Source organism: Ambystoma mexicanum, chromosome 7q (genome assembly GCF_040938575.1).
Source record: "Ambystoma mexicanum isolate Mex_15411 chromosome 7q, UKY_AmexF1_1, whole genome shotgun sequence".
NCBI lineage: Eukaryota > Metazoa > Chordata > Amphibia > Caudata > Ambystomatidae > Ambystoma > Ambystoma mexicanum.
In genome coordinates this window covers 752,849,199-752,868,050 of record NC_090941.1, presented here as the reverse complement: position 1 = coordinate 752,868,050, position 18,852 = coordinate 752,849,199, and the positions used below count along the sequence as shown (strand labels likewise).

Here is an 18,852-nt window from a genome sequence, read left to right as displayed (position 1 = left end):
TCCGGTCACCCCACCGGCACCCATAGTCATTCCTCCTATGGCTCCAACGCCTCAGGCCCCAGTGCAGCCTCGCTGCCCCTGCCGGCTCCTTCGATTTCTGGCTCCCCTTCCACCCACAGTACAGGCGGTTCCGCACCAGCCACAGGCTCCGGTCTCCACACCACAGCCCATGGCACCCAGTACTCCTCCACCTGCTCTGGACCAACCGGACACTCTGGTGGACACAGACAAAGAGGAGGACCCTGAAACGCCATCTTCAGCCAAGGCCTTCCATGAACAGCTTGCAGGTTTGGCTGAATATTTGGGGCATGCTCAACCGTAGGTCGAACAACCAGAGGAAGGGGTTTTAGCAGAAGTCCTCACTCTACGTCCCCCTGCTAGAACAGGTATCCCGATGCAGAAGGACATTGTTGCCTTGGCCAATAAGGGGTGGCTTAAGCCACACTCAGCCCAGCCTGTCAATCAGCGCCTCAAGGCCAAGTATAGGCAAATGGAGGGGGGGATCCACTCTTGCTGTCGGCACACCCTCAACCGCACTCTGCAGCGTCACTCTAATATAAGCCTCAGTCATCTTCGGCCACCTTGTCCTCGGCGCTGCTAGGCAAGGAGGAGAAGATCTTGGAGTCATACAGTAACAAGCTGTACTCCAATGCCTCTCTCCACCTGCGCCAATCCAACGCAGATGCCATGCTGGCAGCAGTTAACCAAAGGCTTTGGTGGGAAATAGCCGATTCCTGCCACAACTTCCAGTGCAAAGCCAAGCATGCTTCAAATTGGGGCTGGCAGAGGCCAAACTGGTGGCACAGGACATCATGGAGCCCACCGTGGCTGACATTGATACCTGTGGCCGGGCCATATGCATCGCCACGGACATGAGAAGGACTGCCTGGCTTCAGGCTACTAAGTTTAACCCAGACGTCCAGGAAGGCATATTGGACCTTCCATTGGAGGGTACTAACCTCTTTCACTCCACCACTGATGAGGAATTAGATTAAAAAGGAACAGCTCGCAAACTGCAAAGTCTTTATCCTAACGAAGGCCACTCCCAAGGCGTACACCGTCGAATCAATGCTCTGATAAGGGGCGTGCATTCATTCCGGGGCTTCCAAGAAGGGAGGTCGAGACAGCCTGACCGTTCTCAGTCAGCACAGGAGCAAACAACAAAAGGTGGTGCAGGGTGGCAAGGGCTTTTTCCAGTCCCCCTCCTCCACAGCAGCCTCAGAGGGAAAGAAGGCATGACGCGTCCCTTCGGGTCCACGTGTCTCTGGTGGGGGGCAGGCTTGCCTTCCACGTGCATTTTGACGCCAGAAATGTTCTGACCCCTGGATCCTCTGTGGTCTCCACAGGGTAGTTCCTACCTGTCCCTCCCTCTCCTCCCTTCCACTCCCACGGATTGGGACAGCAATTCTGTTGGCGGAAATTCGGTTGCTTGTCGAGAGCCAGACAGTGGAGTCCCAGCCTCCCCGGAGAGGATTGGGCTTCTATTCCAGGATTTCTGCCATACAAAAGAATAACCTGGCTGGCCTGAGAGTTGTTGGACCTCTCCACCCTCAACCTCTCTCTACCTCTTCAGAAATTCAAGATGGTTAAGCCAGCACTTATTGCGGAGACACTAGACAAGGGAGACTGGAAGTGCTCCCTAGATCTGAAGGACGCTTATCTACACATCTCAATTTGGCAGCTGCATCGCTCCTTCCTGCACTTCAGGATCATGGGCTGCCATTTCCAATACAAGGTGCTACCCTTTGGCCTCAACTCAGCCCCAGGGTATTTACCAGGCTAATGAATGCAGTGCAAGCCCTCCCAGGGCCACCATGTCTACCAGTACCTGGACGGCTGGCTCGTCAGGGCGACCTCTCCGGAGGCGGTTCATCACACTTCCTCCGCACTTATGGACACACTCCACGGCCTGAGGTTTACCATCACCCTCAAGGCTCAGCTGCACCCTGACCTTCATGGGCCTCATCTGGGACACAAGCTCCGAGAGAGTCTTTCTAGAAGGCGGCCCAAGATCACGGCCCTCAAGAGAGCCACGACTCACTTTCTTCCCGGAGCAGTGACCTCGGCCTGGTGGTACCAACACTTATTGGGTATTATGGCAGCGGTCCTACTGGCCGTACCTCACACGTGACTCAAGATGAGGAGATTACAGCTGAACTTCGCTGCCTCATGGAATCAGGAGAAGGGGTCCCAAGCGGAGCCGGTCAGCATCCCTCCTTCACTCCATATGGTCCGCACATGGTGGTCCAAGGACTGCAACCTGCGAACGGGCATACACTTCCGGCAGCCGGCTTCGCAGGTCACCATCACTACAGACTCCTCCCTGGAAGGCTGGGGAGCCACTCTGGACAGCCACAGCGTCCACGGAGTCTGGACCTGGCAGGAGCAGGAAGCTCATATCAACTGGATGGAGCTGAAAGCCATCTGGCTAGCTCGCAAAGCTTTCCTTCCGCTCATTGGGGGCAAGGTCATCCGTATGCAGACCAACAACTCCACCAGCATGTACTATGTCAACAAGCAGGGGGGTACCATGCCCCCTCCACTGTGCAGCCTAGCAGTCAGCATGTGGGAATGGGCACTGGAGAACAACATCTAGCTCACGGCCGTCCACCTGCCAGGGGAGTCCAACTTGAAGGCCGACAGGCTCAGCAGACTGGGAGTGGACGATTACGAGTGGCATTTGAACCGTCAGGTGCTGCTGGAGACCTTCAGCAGATGCGGGGCATCCTCAAGTGGATCTTTTTGCCTCCTGTGACAACAAAGTGCTAGCAGTTTGCGTCCTGGCAGGGTCCTGGCTCCCTGGGCGACGCATTCTAGATACAGTGGTTGGGCATGACAGCGTATGCCTTCCCTCCCACACCCCTGGTTCACAGGGTGATCTGCAAGATAAAGGAATCTTGTCACCTCAGCATCATTCTGATAGCTCTGTGGTGGCTGGCGAGACCGTGGTTCTCTGAGCTTCTCAGCCTTCCGGACAGACCACCCATTCACCTTCCAATGGGCCCAGCTCATATCCTGACGCAGCAAGAGGGCAGGGTCGTCCACCCTGCCCCACAGAAGATAGCCCTTGCAGCGTGGTTCCTGAGCAGGTCACGCTGAAGCACCTGAGCCTATCAGAGGCTAACCTAAAAATCATTCAGGGCGCTAAGAGCAAGGCTACCAGGAGCCAGTACAAGAGTAAATGGACTAGGTTCTGTCACAGGGTGGACTCTAAAGTGATCGACCCCCCCCCCCCTTACGTGCACACTGGATGATGTGCTCTCCTTCTCGGCACACTTTGCTCGCTCTGGCGTGCAGGTGGACACATGCCGCACCTATTTGTCAGCCATAGGGGCCTACAGAAATTTGGAGGAGGAAGTCTTCTCCTCTTCCAACCCGATAGTCAAGAAACATTTGGTGGGCCTCGCCAGGCTCTACACCGCCCATAAAGAAACCACACCCTGTGTGGGACCTCAAAGTAGTGCTGGGCGCCTTGGCGCACAAGCCCTTCGAGCCAATGGCATCCGCAGTCATCAGGCTGGTCACCATTAAGACAGCTTTGTTAGTGGGCCTCACCTCTGCTCGCAGAGTCAGCAAGATCCAGGCTCTGGTGGCCTCAGAACCCTAAACCACTTTTTTTCACAGGGATAAGGTGGTCCTGTGGGGACACCCTGCGTTCCTACCTAAGGTACCCTCAGATTTCCATCTAAGCGCGGAAATAGTCGTGCCTACAATTTTTGCTGACCGTAAGGACGAGGCTCAGAGGGTCTTGCACTGTCTGGATGTCAGGCGTGCTCTGAAATTCTATCTGGACAGGACCAAGGGCTTCCTCAAAAAGGAATGCACTGTTTGTCAACATCGGGGGTGGGGGTCAAGGCCCGGGTATCGGGCATCCAAGGCCTCGATAGCACAGTGGATGGTTTCGGCCATCAAGGAGTTCTACGAGGGGCAGCACAAGCCACTGCCAGCTAACATGCACGCCCACGCTGTCAGAGCCAGGGCCATGGCCATTGCATTCCAAAGGCAGGTTCAGTGGCAGGTCATCAGCAGGGCGGCCACCTGGGCCACCCCTTTGGCTTTCTGTAAGCACTATTGTTTGGCCGCCTGCTCTGTCAGGCGCGGCATTCAGACAGGCGGTTCTAAGGAACCTGTTTTCTTATGGACGGTCTCCTCTCCTCCCTGGGGCTAACATTTAGTTGTAATCGCCCATGCAGTAATTTATAGTTACTCACTGTAGTGACTAACGTACTCTTAGTCCATAGTCCCCTTTACTCCATACATCCCACCATCCTCCCCCTAATAATACTGGTGTCATTGGGCAATGTTAAATATTGTCTATGCGTCAATGGGGACTGAGGAGTGGCGTTGGTGGGCGGAGTCTGGGTAGCACATGCTCCCATGGCCATGCCCCTGTGCGCCTTTAAATCTAAAGGGGAAGTAGGTTTTTTCTGGTGAAAAGGGTTCTGTTTCCTGTCCCTTGTGAGGGATGCCCATGCAGTATGGAGGATTGGGGACTATGGAATAAGAGTACGTTAGTCACCACAGTGAGTAACTATTAATTTTTACAGCGCTCTGCTGCTCTCGAGCTAGGTCCACACTTTAAGCCATAAAATTAAAATACAATTTAAAAGATATATACCGCCCATGGTGCATCGTAGCCCTGAGACTTATCAGGAATGAATCTGCCAGTTTGTTTGCTTATTGCGTACCATTCCTGCGACAATTTTGCGTATTTGGAGGAAGGGGTAAGAGGTTGTCTCACTTCACGGTAAGGGGAGGCAGGGTGAAAGAAGACCAAATGGTAAATTTGACACTTTGGGGAGGGCTAGGGAGGCCTTTTTCAGTCAGATCGTTTTCGTCTTACTGAAGTAAAACCCCCAAGATTCCCATAGGTAAAGAACAAGGTTACAGCGTTATCGGAAGTGCGTCATGGGAAGGAACAAGGTTAAAACGATGTGAGGAGATGGGCTCGGGGTAAATTAACTTCAGGGGTGAAGACCCCAAATGTTGGTAGGGTGCATTTGTACTGTTAAAGGGGGATGGGGGTGAGACTGCGAGAATCTAGATACATTGCATTCAAACAAAGATTTCCATGCCAATGGACCTCCAGCGCATGGGTTCCTGCGAGAATGAAAAAAGGAGCAACAATATATTTTTATTTTTTATTTTTTTTTACACCTTAATAGGTTATGGGCTTTACCATAATTGATGGAAAGATGCAAGGGCCCACAGCCAAAGTGGCTGGCCACTCCCAAGTGTGTGGCTGGTGAACTGCAGTCTTTTATCATATTGGACAGGCTTTATGACTAATAAAGGAGACATGGGCCATGCGGGTCAGGGTCTTTTATCACATTTATTTTCTACTACAGGTGGGGTAAGGCATAAACCAAATAAATGCAACGGAACCCATGAAATACCCATAACTCCGAGCCCCCCCCCACTCGATGTCATACATAGCATCTGTGATCTCATGTATGTGCTCATGCAGGGAGCTGTGGGGGGTCCCAGATTTAAGGTTGTAGTCACTCCCATTAGCCAGCCATTGCATTGCCTGGGTTTAGTTGCTTTTAATTGTTTCTCCTTAACTGTCTCAACTCATTCAAAAAGCCTCACCGCATTTGTCAACATTGAGATGAAAAATTACATGATGGGGAGTTATCTACGGGTGGCGGTACTCATTTAAGATTGTCATCACTTCGCATACCCACCAAATTTCCTGGGTTTTGTTGCGATGAATCGGAGCACCTTAGTCCTGGGTTAACTAAAGTTCTTTCACTGAATTTCAAGGGCCAGTGTCTGTGTTGCACTAATTAGTAAAGGGGGCTAGAGCCCATAACGCCCTGACTATGAACTACCAGATCCCACCAGCCATGACCAGTGGCCACAGCCTTTGTTTGTGTCCACATTACCACAATTAGGCGAAAAACAGTGGCTGATAGGTCATGTCTCCCTTTCTAGTAAATAACCAGATCCCACTGCCCATGTTCCACCTATGAAGAAGATAGAAGAGCATGGACCACTGGCCCATGACTGCTCTTTTTGTGCCCCTCACCTTTTATTTACGCTAATAGTTTCCCTTGGAAATATACGTTGCCTTAATTATTCCTATGGTAGCGAAGTGTTTGCTAATTATTGTGGTGATCGAAAACTGCGTGAACATGTAAGTCTTCCCCATCCTCACTATTCTCCATGTGCACCCTTCGTCCTTTCTTGGTCCTCTAACTTTCTCCCTCTGTGTAAATCCTCCCTGACCTGATGCTTTTATCTCCTTTCAACCGCCATTTTATTGTGATGCCTATTTTTTCCTGAATCCATCTTGTGCAGTTCCGCAGGAATCCTGTTGGAATCCTGCAGGATTCCTGTGGTGAGGCGAAAATGGTCTGCTTCAAAATGGGCTCTCGATTCTTCCCCAAACTCTCCCCTTCTGCCCTCCCCACTTTTACCAATATGTAAAACTATCTATTTCCCTCCTGCAAACATCATTTTGAGTCCTTTTCTTCGGCTTGATGCAGTAATGCCATGGGAATCGCTTGCATTGATCAAAAGAAACTGACTTAATTTCTGAAAAGCACCAGTCCTACGATGCACCATGTTGGATAGATCTGTATTTTTGGATCGGGGCAACTTCTTCTCCATCCAATTATTTATTTTTTTAATTACTTTGAAGATTTACACCAAACTAAGAAAAATAAAGCAAAGAAAATCTGCCCAACCTGTTTCTTATTAAGTGCCTTTCTGTCCAGCAGTTTCTGCGCTGGAGGTGTTTAATCTAAGCACCTTTCACTCTTTGGGAAAATAAACAGGAGAATTCTGGAAATATCCTTTATTGCTTTTCTTAATAACTTTTGAGTATCTCAACACATTTTCCCTCAAATTTCTTATTTGAAGAACCAATAACCGACATGGCTTGGAAAATTTCAGCCAAATCTGTCCAGCAAAGCAAAGGTTATTAGCAATATAATTCTGGAAAAAGTCAATGCAAATAAATTTTAGGTTGTGCTATTTTATACGTAGCTTCTTCAACCCAAGACCGACAGTATACAAGACTGTAGGCAGCTGGATGCTCGTTTCACTCTTATTTGTGATCAACAGTGTAGTACAGTCTTACAATCTCGTGATTATTTTACCTTATATCAACCTTGTTTTTGAGTTTTGGTGGATTGAAGTGTGAGGATAATCGCTGGCAAATTCTTCCCAGGAAAGGCTGTATTAGGAGTTTGTTTTTGCTTGTGTGTGTTCCACTGTTTTTAGAAACATTACTTTTTTTGTTTTGTTTCTACAGGAAGTTGGCATGCCTGCGGATTATGTAAATAAATTGGCTAGGATGTTCCAGGATATCAAAGTATCTGAAGATCTTAACCAATCCTTCAAAGAAATGCATAAAAGTAATCGGTTAGCATTGCCAGGTACATTTATAAGCTATAACTTTAATGTTCTAACATTTCTTTTCGTTCTGAAATTTAATACATACATTTTATGTCTTTTTTTCCTTTGTTGTCTAATTTCTCTCTAAGAGGAAAAGGCTGGAGGTTCTCTTTTTCAAGAATAACACTTTTCGTTGCTGCTTTGTGGCATTGTGAATGTTAGTACATTCAAACATTAATCTGTATCTTAAAATTGATTTGCTTAAAGAATACATTTTCATTTTGAGGCACTGTTTGTATTCAACTTACATTGTTCTATTCTTTATAGCCGATTCTGTGAATATAAAAATTTTAAATGCGGGTGCCTGGTCACGGAGTTCTGAAAAAGTGTTTGTGTCGCTGCCTACTGAACTGGAAGACCTCATACCTGAAGTTGAAGAGTTTTACAAAAAGAATCACAGTGGCAGAAAGCTACACTGGCATCACCTCATGTCAAATGGAATTGTGAGTATCTAAATTCTGTGACATCACAGATTGACCATTCACTGCATTTCTCTAAAATGCATGTTTTTATATTCAAATTATTTTAATAAAATGTATACTTCAAGTAACAATGCATCATGAACTCCTAGGAGTACAGGTTATGTAGTGATTCAAATCTTACTAAATGGGTGAGGTAGAAAAGAGCCGGGAACATCAGGGCAAGTATTGATAGTTTAGTTATTCATTGACATGGGTAAACTCTAACCTCTATGTAATAGATGAGGGTGGAATTTTCACCCATAGTTCTCTAGAATAGGCAATCAAGTGTAGCAATCAAAGACTTTTCCCAATGCCTTCAGACTTCTAGTCACGGTCACACTTCCTAAACCAGACTTTATCAGATGTTCCAAGCACACTTGTATCAATTTTTTCTCTACCTTTATATTGTAGCCATAGAATGCCTGTCGGTCCCCCCCCGTGTGAGAAACCAAAGTGCGTCTCACCTACTAATCACCAGGGATCTCCCTCTCAGGTGGCCGGGGAACAGGACATCGCCTTTGGATCCAGATCCTGGGGGTGGCCCAGTGCGGGAGGATCAGCTGGGTGAGGGGTCTTCGAGGAGGGGGGGGGGGTTGAGACAACCGATGGTGCGATGCAGTATACTCCCTTCCCCATACCCATGACCCACCCTATTTTATAGCATCTTCCAATGTCCCAACTCCCACCGCCCCCCTTTTCTACACAAACACTGTCCTGAGGAAGAGGGCGACTGAGAGCAAAGAGGCTAACCCTTACATATATCATTGGACATGTACCGCTAATCGGGTGAGGTAAAGTCAGGCACTTGACTTTAACTACATACATCTGATACCCATTAGCTTTCCCCACACGGATAAAAGACTGAACATTGAGACACACTTGGAGCAGGGTGGAACACGAGAAGGAACAGAAATTCTGGGGCAAAGGTGAACATACTGGAGCAGAGCGACCGACAGAGGGATGAGAGCAAAGGGTAGAGAAACCCAGGAGATCCCTGCAGGAAGTTGTTGCCTCCGAAGAGCCATGAAAGATATGCGGGGAAGGCCAAATCCCAGACAAGACTGCATTGTGTTTCAAGGGCACCAGCGACCCTCCCGGGTGAACGACTGAGTTGGGGAGGCGAGGCCAAGCCTGTGATATTAACCTTGACTCGTGAATTAAAACCACAAAGACAAGAAAGGAATGCACACAGCCGGTGTGCTGGCAAGCGACATGAAAGGCTGGTGTGTGTTAAGGAAAGATTGAAGTTGCAACAGTATATCTCACAATTGAATGCTGCACGCGTGTGGATGATATGCAAAGGAAGACAAACCTGTGGGGGAACTTTAAATTACTGATAACTGTGAAGCCAGTGATACAGAGTAGCAGAGTGGTCTTGCGAAAGGAAGTAGCCCACTCGAAAGTCTCAGCGAAAGGTGAAATGTTTTGTTGTAAAGCGAAAAAGTGAATGAACTCTAAAATACATAATGACCCAGATTAACCCTGAAAAAAAGGGAAGTGAAAAGGGGATTGTTGAACTTTTGTACTTGTGATACTGAACTACCCCGACCAAGAGACTGGGTAGTTCAGTCTAAGCTGAAGGGGAAGTCAAAGTGGTCAGAGCCCGACTGAGGGAGACCGAAAGTGTGATAAATTTAGGGGAAGGGAACCCCCAAAGAATGTGAATTAAGCTTGGGGAAGGGAACCCCTACAGGAGCAGTGATTGAGAGGTCCGAGCTCGACCGAGGGAGACCTATGTGAACTTTTGTTGAACTGTGAAAGCACTTTTGAGAGCTGGAATAAGTGACTTTAACATGGAAGGCCAAAAGGGCCTCGATCCACGTTTTGAACTGCCTTTGTTTTGCGTACCTGAGCCAGAGTGTGTCATCCTGTTTACGGGGACCACCTTACTCCATGCTGTCCAACGTGGGAAGGAGAGCTGACTCAGCCACATTGTTTCTTTGTTATGACACTGATTTTTCTTTTCCTACATATTCCCCTTTAAGCACGTTTTGTATAAGAGACTAGCTGGGGTACCTGGCGTTGCCCGTGTCCTGATCGAGTGGTGTCTCGCGTGCCCTGGAGGATATTGCTCTTGTCCTCATGTCAGCAAGTCTTGCTTGAGTTTGCTCTGGCATCTCATTTGCCCTGGAGAAAGTTGCTCTTGTCCTCTGGTCGGCAAGTCGTGCTGCTGTTTGTTGTTTTGTTTCAGAAGCTCTTGATATTGATTTTTGCTTTGCATCAGATGGAGCTTTTACAAGCGATGTTCGTTTTTTGTGCGGCATGTTTCAGTCACTCAATGGCTTCAGCACATTTGAGAAAATGTTCAAGAAAGATTGATTGATTGTGCTCTCTTCTTGTGAATGAACTTAAGTAAACTGTAACCTTGCCATTTCCCATATTTGGAGTGGCGTGATAAAGTGTTTTAATTTTATTTTTAATTCCCTTTAAAAATGCTTTAATAAACACTTTCGAACTGTATACAGTAGTAATACATTTCAAAGGAATAACCAACACGTGTGTTGCCCCCTTCTAGTACCTACTGTAGTGAATCAAGGTGAGCATCAGTAAATGAGGGTGTCTTCGTAGTGAATCGTTTGCATCCAAACTACTACAATCTTGCCCCAGACAAATGAGGAATCCATGCAAAATTTGATCGCAGTGGGTTCAACGGTGTGCAATTGTTTAGCCGCACGCACACACACGCACGCGCACACACGCACGCACACACGCACGCACACACGTACACACACACACACACGTTTTGCCTATATGATTTTTGCATCCGAACATAGACTACTATCTTGCCCTAGACAAAAGAGGAATACATGCAAACATTTCGTAGAGGCGGGTTCAACAGTGTGGATTTGTATAGCCTGACAAACATATACACATACACATACACACACACATAGATACACGCGTATGCAGCTTTATATATAAAGAAGAAGATGGGGCAGGCATTAGGTTTTGTTAGTATAGGCCATCTTAGATTTGACAGATTAACGAGGACTGTTTCTTTATTATTTGATGGCAGAGACTACTTTCATCCTAGCTATAGGGCGGAGCAGGAGTTTTTCCAAACCATGAAAATTGAATGAAGGCTTTGAACTTGTATCTCTTGTGTCAGTATCATACTTGTGATACCATGCCTCCTTTACGCCGGTACATGGCACAGGACCAGCATGGCTCACTCTGTCACACCAAACCTGAGCCTCTTTGATGGGCTCCATTAAACTTGACTGTGTTCACAGCTATTGATCTAAGGTAGACTTAGACACAGTGCAGCTTTCCATTGCAGTCTTCGTCTATTTCCATACCCAACATGTCAAACCAGACTCTATGGGTTTTTTGAGATGTTTCTAAGGCTGTAAATCCGGGACCGGATGCTCTGTAAATTTGAGGTAGATGCAGGTGTTTTTTCCAAGAGGGGTGAGCAGTGTGCTCAGGGCCATCTTAACAGTTTATGGTGCTGCGGCACACACAGCCTTGTGCCCTCTCTCCCCCCTGAAACAAGTTTTCCCCTCCCCCAAAAACCTATGCCCCCTCCAAGCCACAAAATGAAGGGATTACATCTTCGAGTCAAATTCAACAAACTTGTCTACGCTTTAAATTGCTTGACAAGACTGTCTTTATTCAGAGTTTGACTGTACCACTTCTGTTAAACTCTTGTCCACATCAGCCAATAAATTGGACCACCACATAGTAACACAAGGGAGGCAGAATCCACCCCCTATGAAGTATAACGCCCATTGAGAATTAGTGTCACAAACTCTACTTTGCAACCATTGCTTCTTGCTTCCTGTGTCTTCCAATCCTCCTTGTGTTCCCCCACTCTCATTCAAGACCACTCGCTGCTCAATGTCCACTGCTGGAGATACCAGCCCACTCCAGGGTTGCCTTGAGACACCTCCTCACAAGTACTTTGCCCAAAAGGCACAACTACCAAGATGACACACAATGGGCACCCCTACTAAAATGTTGCAATGGCCACACCAAATGGAGACTCGAGTAGTCCACTGGTACCTCGACTAAACCTCCCTGTGCCAACATTCTCAACCTCTGCACTCAAAAACATTATGGGAACATGGGGTTAACCTCTGGACAAACATACTTTTTTGTTATCAACACAGAACACCAAGCAACAGACCTGCATGTAGAGCTCAGGAGCCTTCCAGTCTGCACAGTGTTGTAAATTGGAAAAATTAACCCTGGGACATGCGGAGAAGAGAAAGATTTATGCATCTACGCTGATCCAAGGAGAGCAGCACCCTATCTCTTGTTTATTTGCTTATATAGCGCACCAAACCTGAGGGTATCTGGGCGCTTTTACTTGTAGAACAACATGGTTACAAAAATAGTGTGACATACAATAAGATTTACATTAATGGACATGAAAGTGTACAGAAATATACGCTTGTACAATGCAGAAATATACAGAATAAAGAGAACTGCAGTGTTATTTACAGTAATGGAAATAATGGTAAACTGAAATATATAAAATAAAGCGAACTACAGTATATACAATGTTCATGATAAACATGACTTGGAGTGGTGTAGCACTACAGTTAGCCCTACAGTGTAGCCCTACAGTCTTCAATGAACCCAATCCTGGTGATTTGTATAAAAGAAACAAGCATTTTGGGAACCTAAGAATGGCCACATTTTACATTTTAAATAGCTCTCGGATAGTGATTCAGAATGAAACAGTTCTAGTCTAGTAAAGCGAATTGGGCCCTCTGTGCAGTTAATTTGTGTCAATACACTACTGAGAACGAACATGGGTCAAATACCCTGTTCTATGGATTTTCTTCCACTCAGGATGGTCTGTAACCACGTTTTAGCTCACGTCTAGGATTTCGGTGCTGGACTGCCCTTGTGGGTGTGACCAGACTGATAATGCAAATGGATATTTTTTCTCTGTGAAGGGTGCAGTGAGCTCAAACATGGTTGTAGACCCTCCTGAGTGGAAGACATTCCATAAAACAGGTTATTTGACCCATGTGTTGTATTGTTTAGAGATTTGTATAGCGCAACAAGACCAAACGGCATCAAGGCGCTAACAGAGAGTGTGGCTGCACATCGGAACTAAAACAGGAGAGTTTTTAGCTGTTTCCGAAAGGAAATGAAATCAGGAGTATGCCGACTCTGAGGAGGAAGGGAATTCCATAATGAAGGAGCAAGCACAGAGAAGGATCTTCCTCCTGCTCAAGCCCGCTGAACTCGAGGATCTACCAGCAGAGACTGGCTGATTGAAGGGACCTGTTAGGTTGATGAGATAAAAGTCTTGATTGAAGAAACTCGGCCCCCGGCATGGTGGATGGCTCGTTAGACAATACACAAGATTTTGAACTTCACTCGGCTCCTAACAGGCAGCCAGTGCAGGCGGTGAAGGAGGTCGTGAGAATAAGCCATTGTCGGTGCGTTTTTCGGCTTTGTGATGAAAATGACACCTTCGCGGTGAGGAAAATATAATGTACAGTTGGGGGAGAATTACATGCATGCTCCTGCCATGTACTGCAACTGTGATAGACGTGTGTGCCATATACAATTTTGATTTGGCTTGAAACAACCCTTTGATTATCAAATCTGCGGATAAAACTTTAAAATTAGCCATTGCCCAGTGGACATTGACTGCTGGCGAGCAAATAATTGCATGCTCTGTGCATACAGATAATAAGGGGCAAATAACCTTTTTGCACCTGGCTCGCATATTGCAACCTGAAATAATTTCTACTTGCATTAAACTACTGATAATTGACTTTTGGCAATAATGCAGTGGTGTGCTGTGTAAGGGGCGAATGACTTTAAGCCCAGTTAGTATCTTGTAACTTGAAATATTTAGTATATCTCCAGGATAATGTACAGTGTGGTGATCTGTCTTATTTAAAATGGTCCTTTTTTCCAGCTTTTGTGGGCTTTTCGAAACCTGCCCTTGAACGACAAATACCTCATTTCTAAAACGGGAACTTATAAAAAATGTTTGGCCAGGCTCCTCTTTTGCAGAGTTGTAGACATGTATCTAATGTACACCTGAAGACATGACACCAACCCCAGGTGCTCCATATACACAAATGTATTTAGCTGAATTAGACACCGATCTTTCTCGCTGAAACATAGCTGTATAACCACAAACACTGGCCTGCAATCATTCTTAGGATCCTTTCCACCAATGTGTGCGACTTCTGAATGTTGAATGCTCGCCAGACACTCTGAAAGGGACGAGATGCAAACCACAAAGTATTCACTAAACGCGCAAAGGTTGTTTTAATGCATAGGTGTAAAATACAATTTGCACAAAAAGTGCAAACATCCAATCTTTAAGGGTTTACAAAACCTCCTTATTAATAAAACTCAAGGGTGACTTTGATAACCTTATAAAAAAGAGGTAACTTCCAGGCTACTTGTGGCACTGCCATACAATAAGAACATGACACCTAACACCTTCTCCTCAATACTTTAAACATCAACCGACAACAATGGTCTACAGATTCTTTGCAGGTTGTAGGCATCATACAAAGCTATTGGCAGAGTGTGATGGGACTCCCGACAAAATAACAATACTACAAACCATAGGCAAAACGATATCTCGCACAAATTAACATGCCAAGAGACCTGCAAATCATTTCAGAATACGTGACATTCACAGCAGTTCTGAAGCATTTTAGCAAATGTCACGAGTGCATCTATTAATCCCCAAATGAAGATTCAACCAGACTACACACGAAACATGACACCGCCTTTACTTTGACACTATTATGATATTGTTCGCTAGTGTACACAATCAGCACCTCACAAGCAAATGATACTATACTGGCAAAGCACAAATTCCATTCAACCCCACATGAACACTGTGTCTTAAACGGCCTACCGTGGAGAGCTAAATAGAGTTGGGGAGTGAAAACAGAGTAAAGTTACTAAATATAAATGGAGGTCAGTGGTATAGGGAGAGTGAGGCCTTTGGGAGGAGCGACACCAGAGCAAAGAGGGAGGTGAGGATTAGAGAGTGAGCGCAGCAGTGAAAGCAACTTTGTGTATAAGCAGCGGCTCTGCAAGCAGGTATGCTGATGAACACTTTTACACATCCAGAGGCGTATTTTTAGATCACATCTTTGAAAAGCTGTCCTCTTTGCACTACCCTTTGTCAGCACTCTCCAAAGCCTCGGCTAAAACTACTAACTACTGACCATACACATCGGGCAAATGGATGCTTTAATTTGTAGGCCTGCCTACAGAGCTTTGCTCTCTGCCACAAGCCACAACTCTTTCAGCTACATGCTTGGGGCTTAGGTGATTATGGTGAGTAATGCAAGGCCACCCCTCTTTTGAGTCTGATTTCCCAGTTAGTCTCATTAAAGATTCAAATCCTTCCACCTGGAGCATAACATTTGTCTCCTATGGGCACTGCCCTCATCAATGCTTACGAAGTAAAAAGCGATCACTGCGAAGTGCCACAAGCCTAACTGTTAAATTAAATCGAGAAAAAGCGTATTACCCATTCTCCCCTCACTCCTGCGACCAGTTTATGCATTGTTTGGGGCCAGCTGCCCTTGCCTAAGCCGCCTGCCGACAAGAATCTGCACATACAGTATCCCACCTTTTGTGGTGTGCATTCACATTTCAAATGGATTGTGCCCTCCAACATATTCCTCATCTTTGATTTATCGTACACTGCATACCTGGTGGGTTCAGTAAAAATCTCATGTAAATATATTTACAACAGTTTTATATACACCTGGAGGAGCAAAGGCTACGGTCATGTAAAGGGATTGTACGTTTCATGTTCAGGGGGGAGAGTGGGATCTTGATGGGTATATATTTCATGCACACGTTGCATGCTAAACTATTTTGACGTGCACTGGTATGGTTTTATACATATGAACACTCATTTATGCATACTTGTAGGTGAGCATGCGTGCTCTAGTGGTTTCTGTAAACCGATATTGGCCCGTCAGAACTGGGATTCATCCACCCTCATGTGCTACGCATGTATGTGTACACACTTTGAGGTAATGCTCGAGTTTGACATGTTTAGAGGTGAAGACACACTGTTGGCTACAGAAGAACAAGTTACTTACCCCTGGTAACGTTCTTTCGACTGGATGTTCCTCCAACGTATTACTCATCTTTGACATGTAGGGTCCACAGCTCGGCTGCTTTGGAAATTTTTCGGCAGAGGGCGCCCTGCGTCGATGGCATCAGGTTGATGTCCCTCAAAGGCTTCCGTTGAGGGTGACCTCATCGGATGTTATAAGTAGCACGCACAGCGCCCGTTGCCTCAGTTTTTGTTTTTTTCTGCAAACATGTTTGCTTCTTGAAACTAGGCGCGCCTTGTACTTTTTAGTATTTGCTGTTGCGATTCTTCATGATGTCTTTGTCTTCCACTCCGACAACGCCTCGGTCCAGGTTCAAGAAATGCTGGGACTGCGGATACAAAATGTCCATCATGGATCCACATCGTGTCTGCCTGTAGTGCCACGGCAGGGACTATAACACAGATGCGTGCTCCAAGTGCCAGTCGATGACTGGAAAGGCCTTGCTAGAACAAAAGGGGAAGCTCAAGTTAGGCAATGTGTCCAAGCCCTGCTGGGCCTTCGACCGATGAATCGAGAGGTCACTCTCCTCAGAGGAAGAAGGCCAAGCATTCAAGGTCCTGGAGTGGTTCCCGCCACTCGTCTTCCTCGTCGAAGCGCTAGAGGAGAAGGTACCACCGGTCGCCTTCCTCGTTGTCGTCTTCAGGCGGCACCCCCATGAGGGTGAGTTGCCCATCCAAACATTCGACGCCTGCTGAGTGGGAAGCTTTCCGTGTGGAAATGCTTAACATTTTCAAAAAGCAGGGCACGGCCCCGTCTGTGCCTTCTGATGAAGCCGGCAGGGAACGGTCTCGGCCTGATACTCGTGCGCCTTCGAGCCCAGGTAAACAGTATGATCCTCATCGAGAGCCTTTAAGGCCTCGTCCGGACAAGGTATTGAAGGATCGATCGAGACGTGAAGCAATGTCGCGGTCTTCGTCTCCAGCAAAACCATCCAAACCCTCGATGCCATCGGCGTCACGCCAGTTGATGGTGCCTGTCGGGTCCTCCAGTCCTGTCAGACCCGCAATGCCTTCTACTCCATCGGCGCCAATTTTGTTGGCGCAGCCCCTGGTGACGGTGGAACCTCTGAAAAAGGCAGTGTCCATGTCGAACTCGACTTTGAAGCCTCTGGCTGTTGTACCTGAGAAAAGGTGTACTCCTCTGCCAAAGAAAGACTTTTTTAGTCCCTCATCTCCATCTTTGAGGAGTAGGAACATTCTGATGGTGAGGCTCCTTTTGGTCTCCAGTTTGGGACCCCTAATGTACCAGAATGCCTCATCTCGGAGGAGAGTAGGATGCAGGATCTTTGTGATACCTTGCATCATAATACAAGTGGCATAGACACTTCGAGGGGATTGGGTCCTCTAATGTATTCCATATCTCTGAAGTAATCACCACAGCTGTGCTGCTTCGGAAAATGTCCTGCGTCGATGTCGATGCGCCATCCTCGAGGACCTCCTCCGACGGCTGACGTCACCCGATGTGATAAGTAGGACGCATGACTCCCGTAGCCTCAGTTCTGTTTTTTTCCGCGAACGTGTTCGCTTCGTGAATCTCGGTACGCCTCGACTCTTTGGAGTTTCTGTTGTTCTCTCGGTTCTTCAAACCTGTTCGTTTTGTGAAGTTATCCTTCGTGAATATGTCTACCTCGTCTTCAACCCCGCGTCCGGGCTTTAAGAAATGCGGGGACTGTGGGTCCAAGATGTTGGTGACGGACTCGCACGACCCCTGCCTCTGGTGCCTCGGGGAGGCCCATGACACAGATGACTGTGTCGACTGCCAGTCGCTCACGTCCAAAGCCTTGCGGGAGCGCAAGAAGAAGTTGTCGGTAGGTAAGGTGTCCAAGCCCCGGAAGTCGAGGTCTGCAGGGCTTTCGACGGATGATTTGAGAGGCGACTCTCCGCGTCATCGTCGGAACTCCAGTGGGTCTCGTTCCAGGAGTCGGTCTCGCCACTCCTCTGCCTCTTCGAGGCATTCCCGGAAGTGCCGGCATCGGTCACCTTCCCCGTCCTCTTCCAAAGACTCCGCCCGTCGGCAGGTCGCTTACTCCATCAAGCATGCGACACCGGAGGAATGGGCTTCCTTCGGGAAGAAAATGTTAGCGATTCTCGAATCGCAGGGCACCGGTCCATCCGCGCCTCCGAGTGGGGTCGGTCGTGATTGGTCGAGAGACACTGCTCGCACGCCTTCAGGATCGGGTGGTCGGCATGATTCGCGAGAGAGGTCCCGCTCGGACAAGGGGAATCGTTCTAGTCATGCCCGTTCCAGGTCCCGGTCCTCGATGCGCTCGAGACCATGTGAACCTGTGAAGTCTTCGAGGAAGACATCGACACCTGTGACGCCGAGGTCGTTGACGGACTCTCACGAGGCTCCGCCTCTGAGGAAGTCGTAGACGCTGTTGACGCCCAGGTTGTCGAAGGACACGCTCGGGGCTCCGGCTTCGAGGCCTGTGTCGACGCCGTCGATGCTGGCGGCGCTGCGTCTGACACCGACGCCAGTTCTCTTGATGCCGGCGGCGATTCACTCGACGCCCTCACGGCCTTTAGAGGCCGTGGTGTCGGAGCTACCCCGTGGCACGGGGGAACCCCCTAGAAAGGCTCTGGCTAAGGTCAAGCATTGCTTGGTTTCCCAAGTGCCGCCTTATCGCCATCTGGAGTACATTTCAGAGGTGGATGAGGGCTCTGATGATGGCATGGTTCCTAATACGGTGCCAGATGAGATTCTCTCGGGCCATAGCCAATTTGATGACCCAAGGCAGTCACTGCATGATGCCAGTGGACTGGACACCTCTCCGGAGTTTGAGTTTTGTAGGCCTGAGCCTGGCACTCATGCCACTTCTTCGTACCGGCGCCTTATGTCTAGGGTCACCGAGTACTTGGGATGGTTTGCTCCCCCAGGGGAGTTTGTTCAGGATGATCTTATGGACATCCTCG

General features: G+C 47.7%; 1 protein-coding gene across 1 annotated transcript in view; it reads left to right on the top strand.

The window, feature by feature from the left end:
• CUL5 (cullin 5) overlaps window positions 1–18,852 on the top strand; it is a 1,916,374-nt gene that overhangs the window by 1,404,746 nt on the left and 492,776 nt on the right. The window contains exons 14-15 of the mRNA XM_069640617.1: window positions 7,262–7,385; window positions 7,672–7,847. Of these exons, the coding sequence (XP_069496718.1) occupies window positions 7,262–7,385; window positions 7,672–7,847 (300 nt within the window). The remainder of the gene's footprint in view (window positions 1–7,261; window positions 7,386–7,671; window positions 7,848–18,852) is intronic.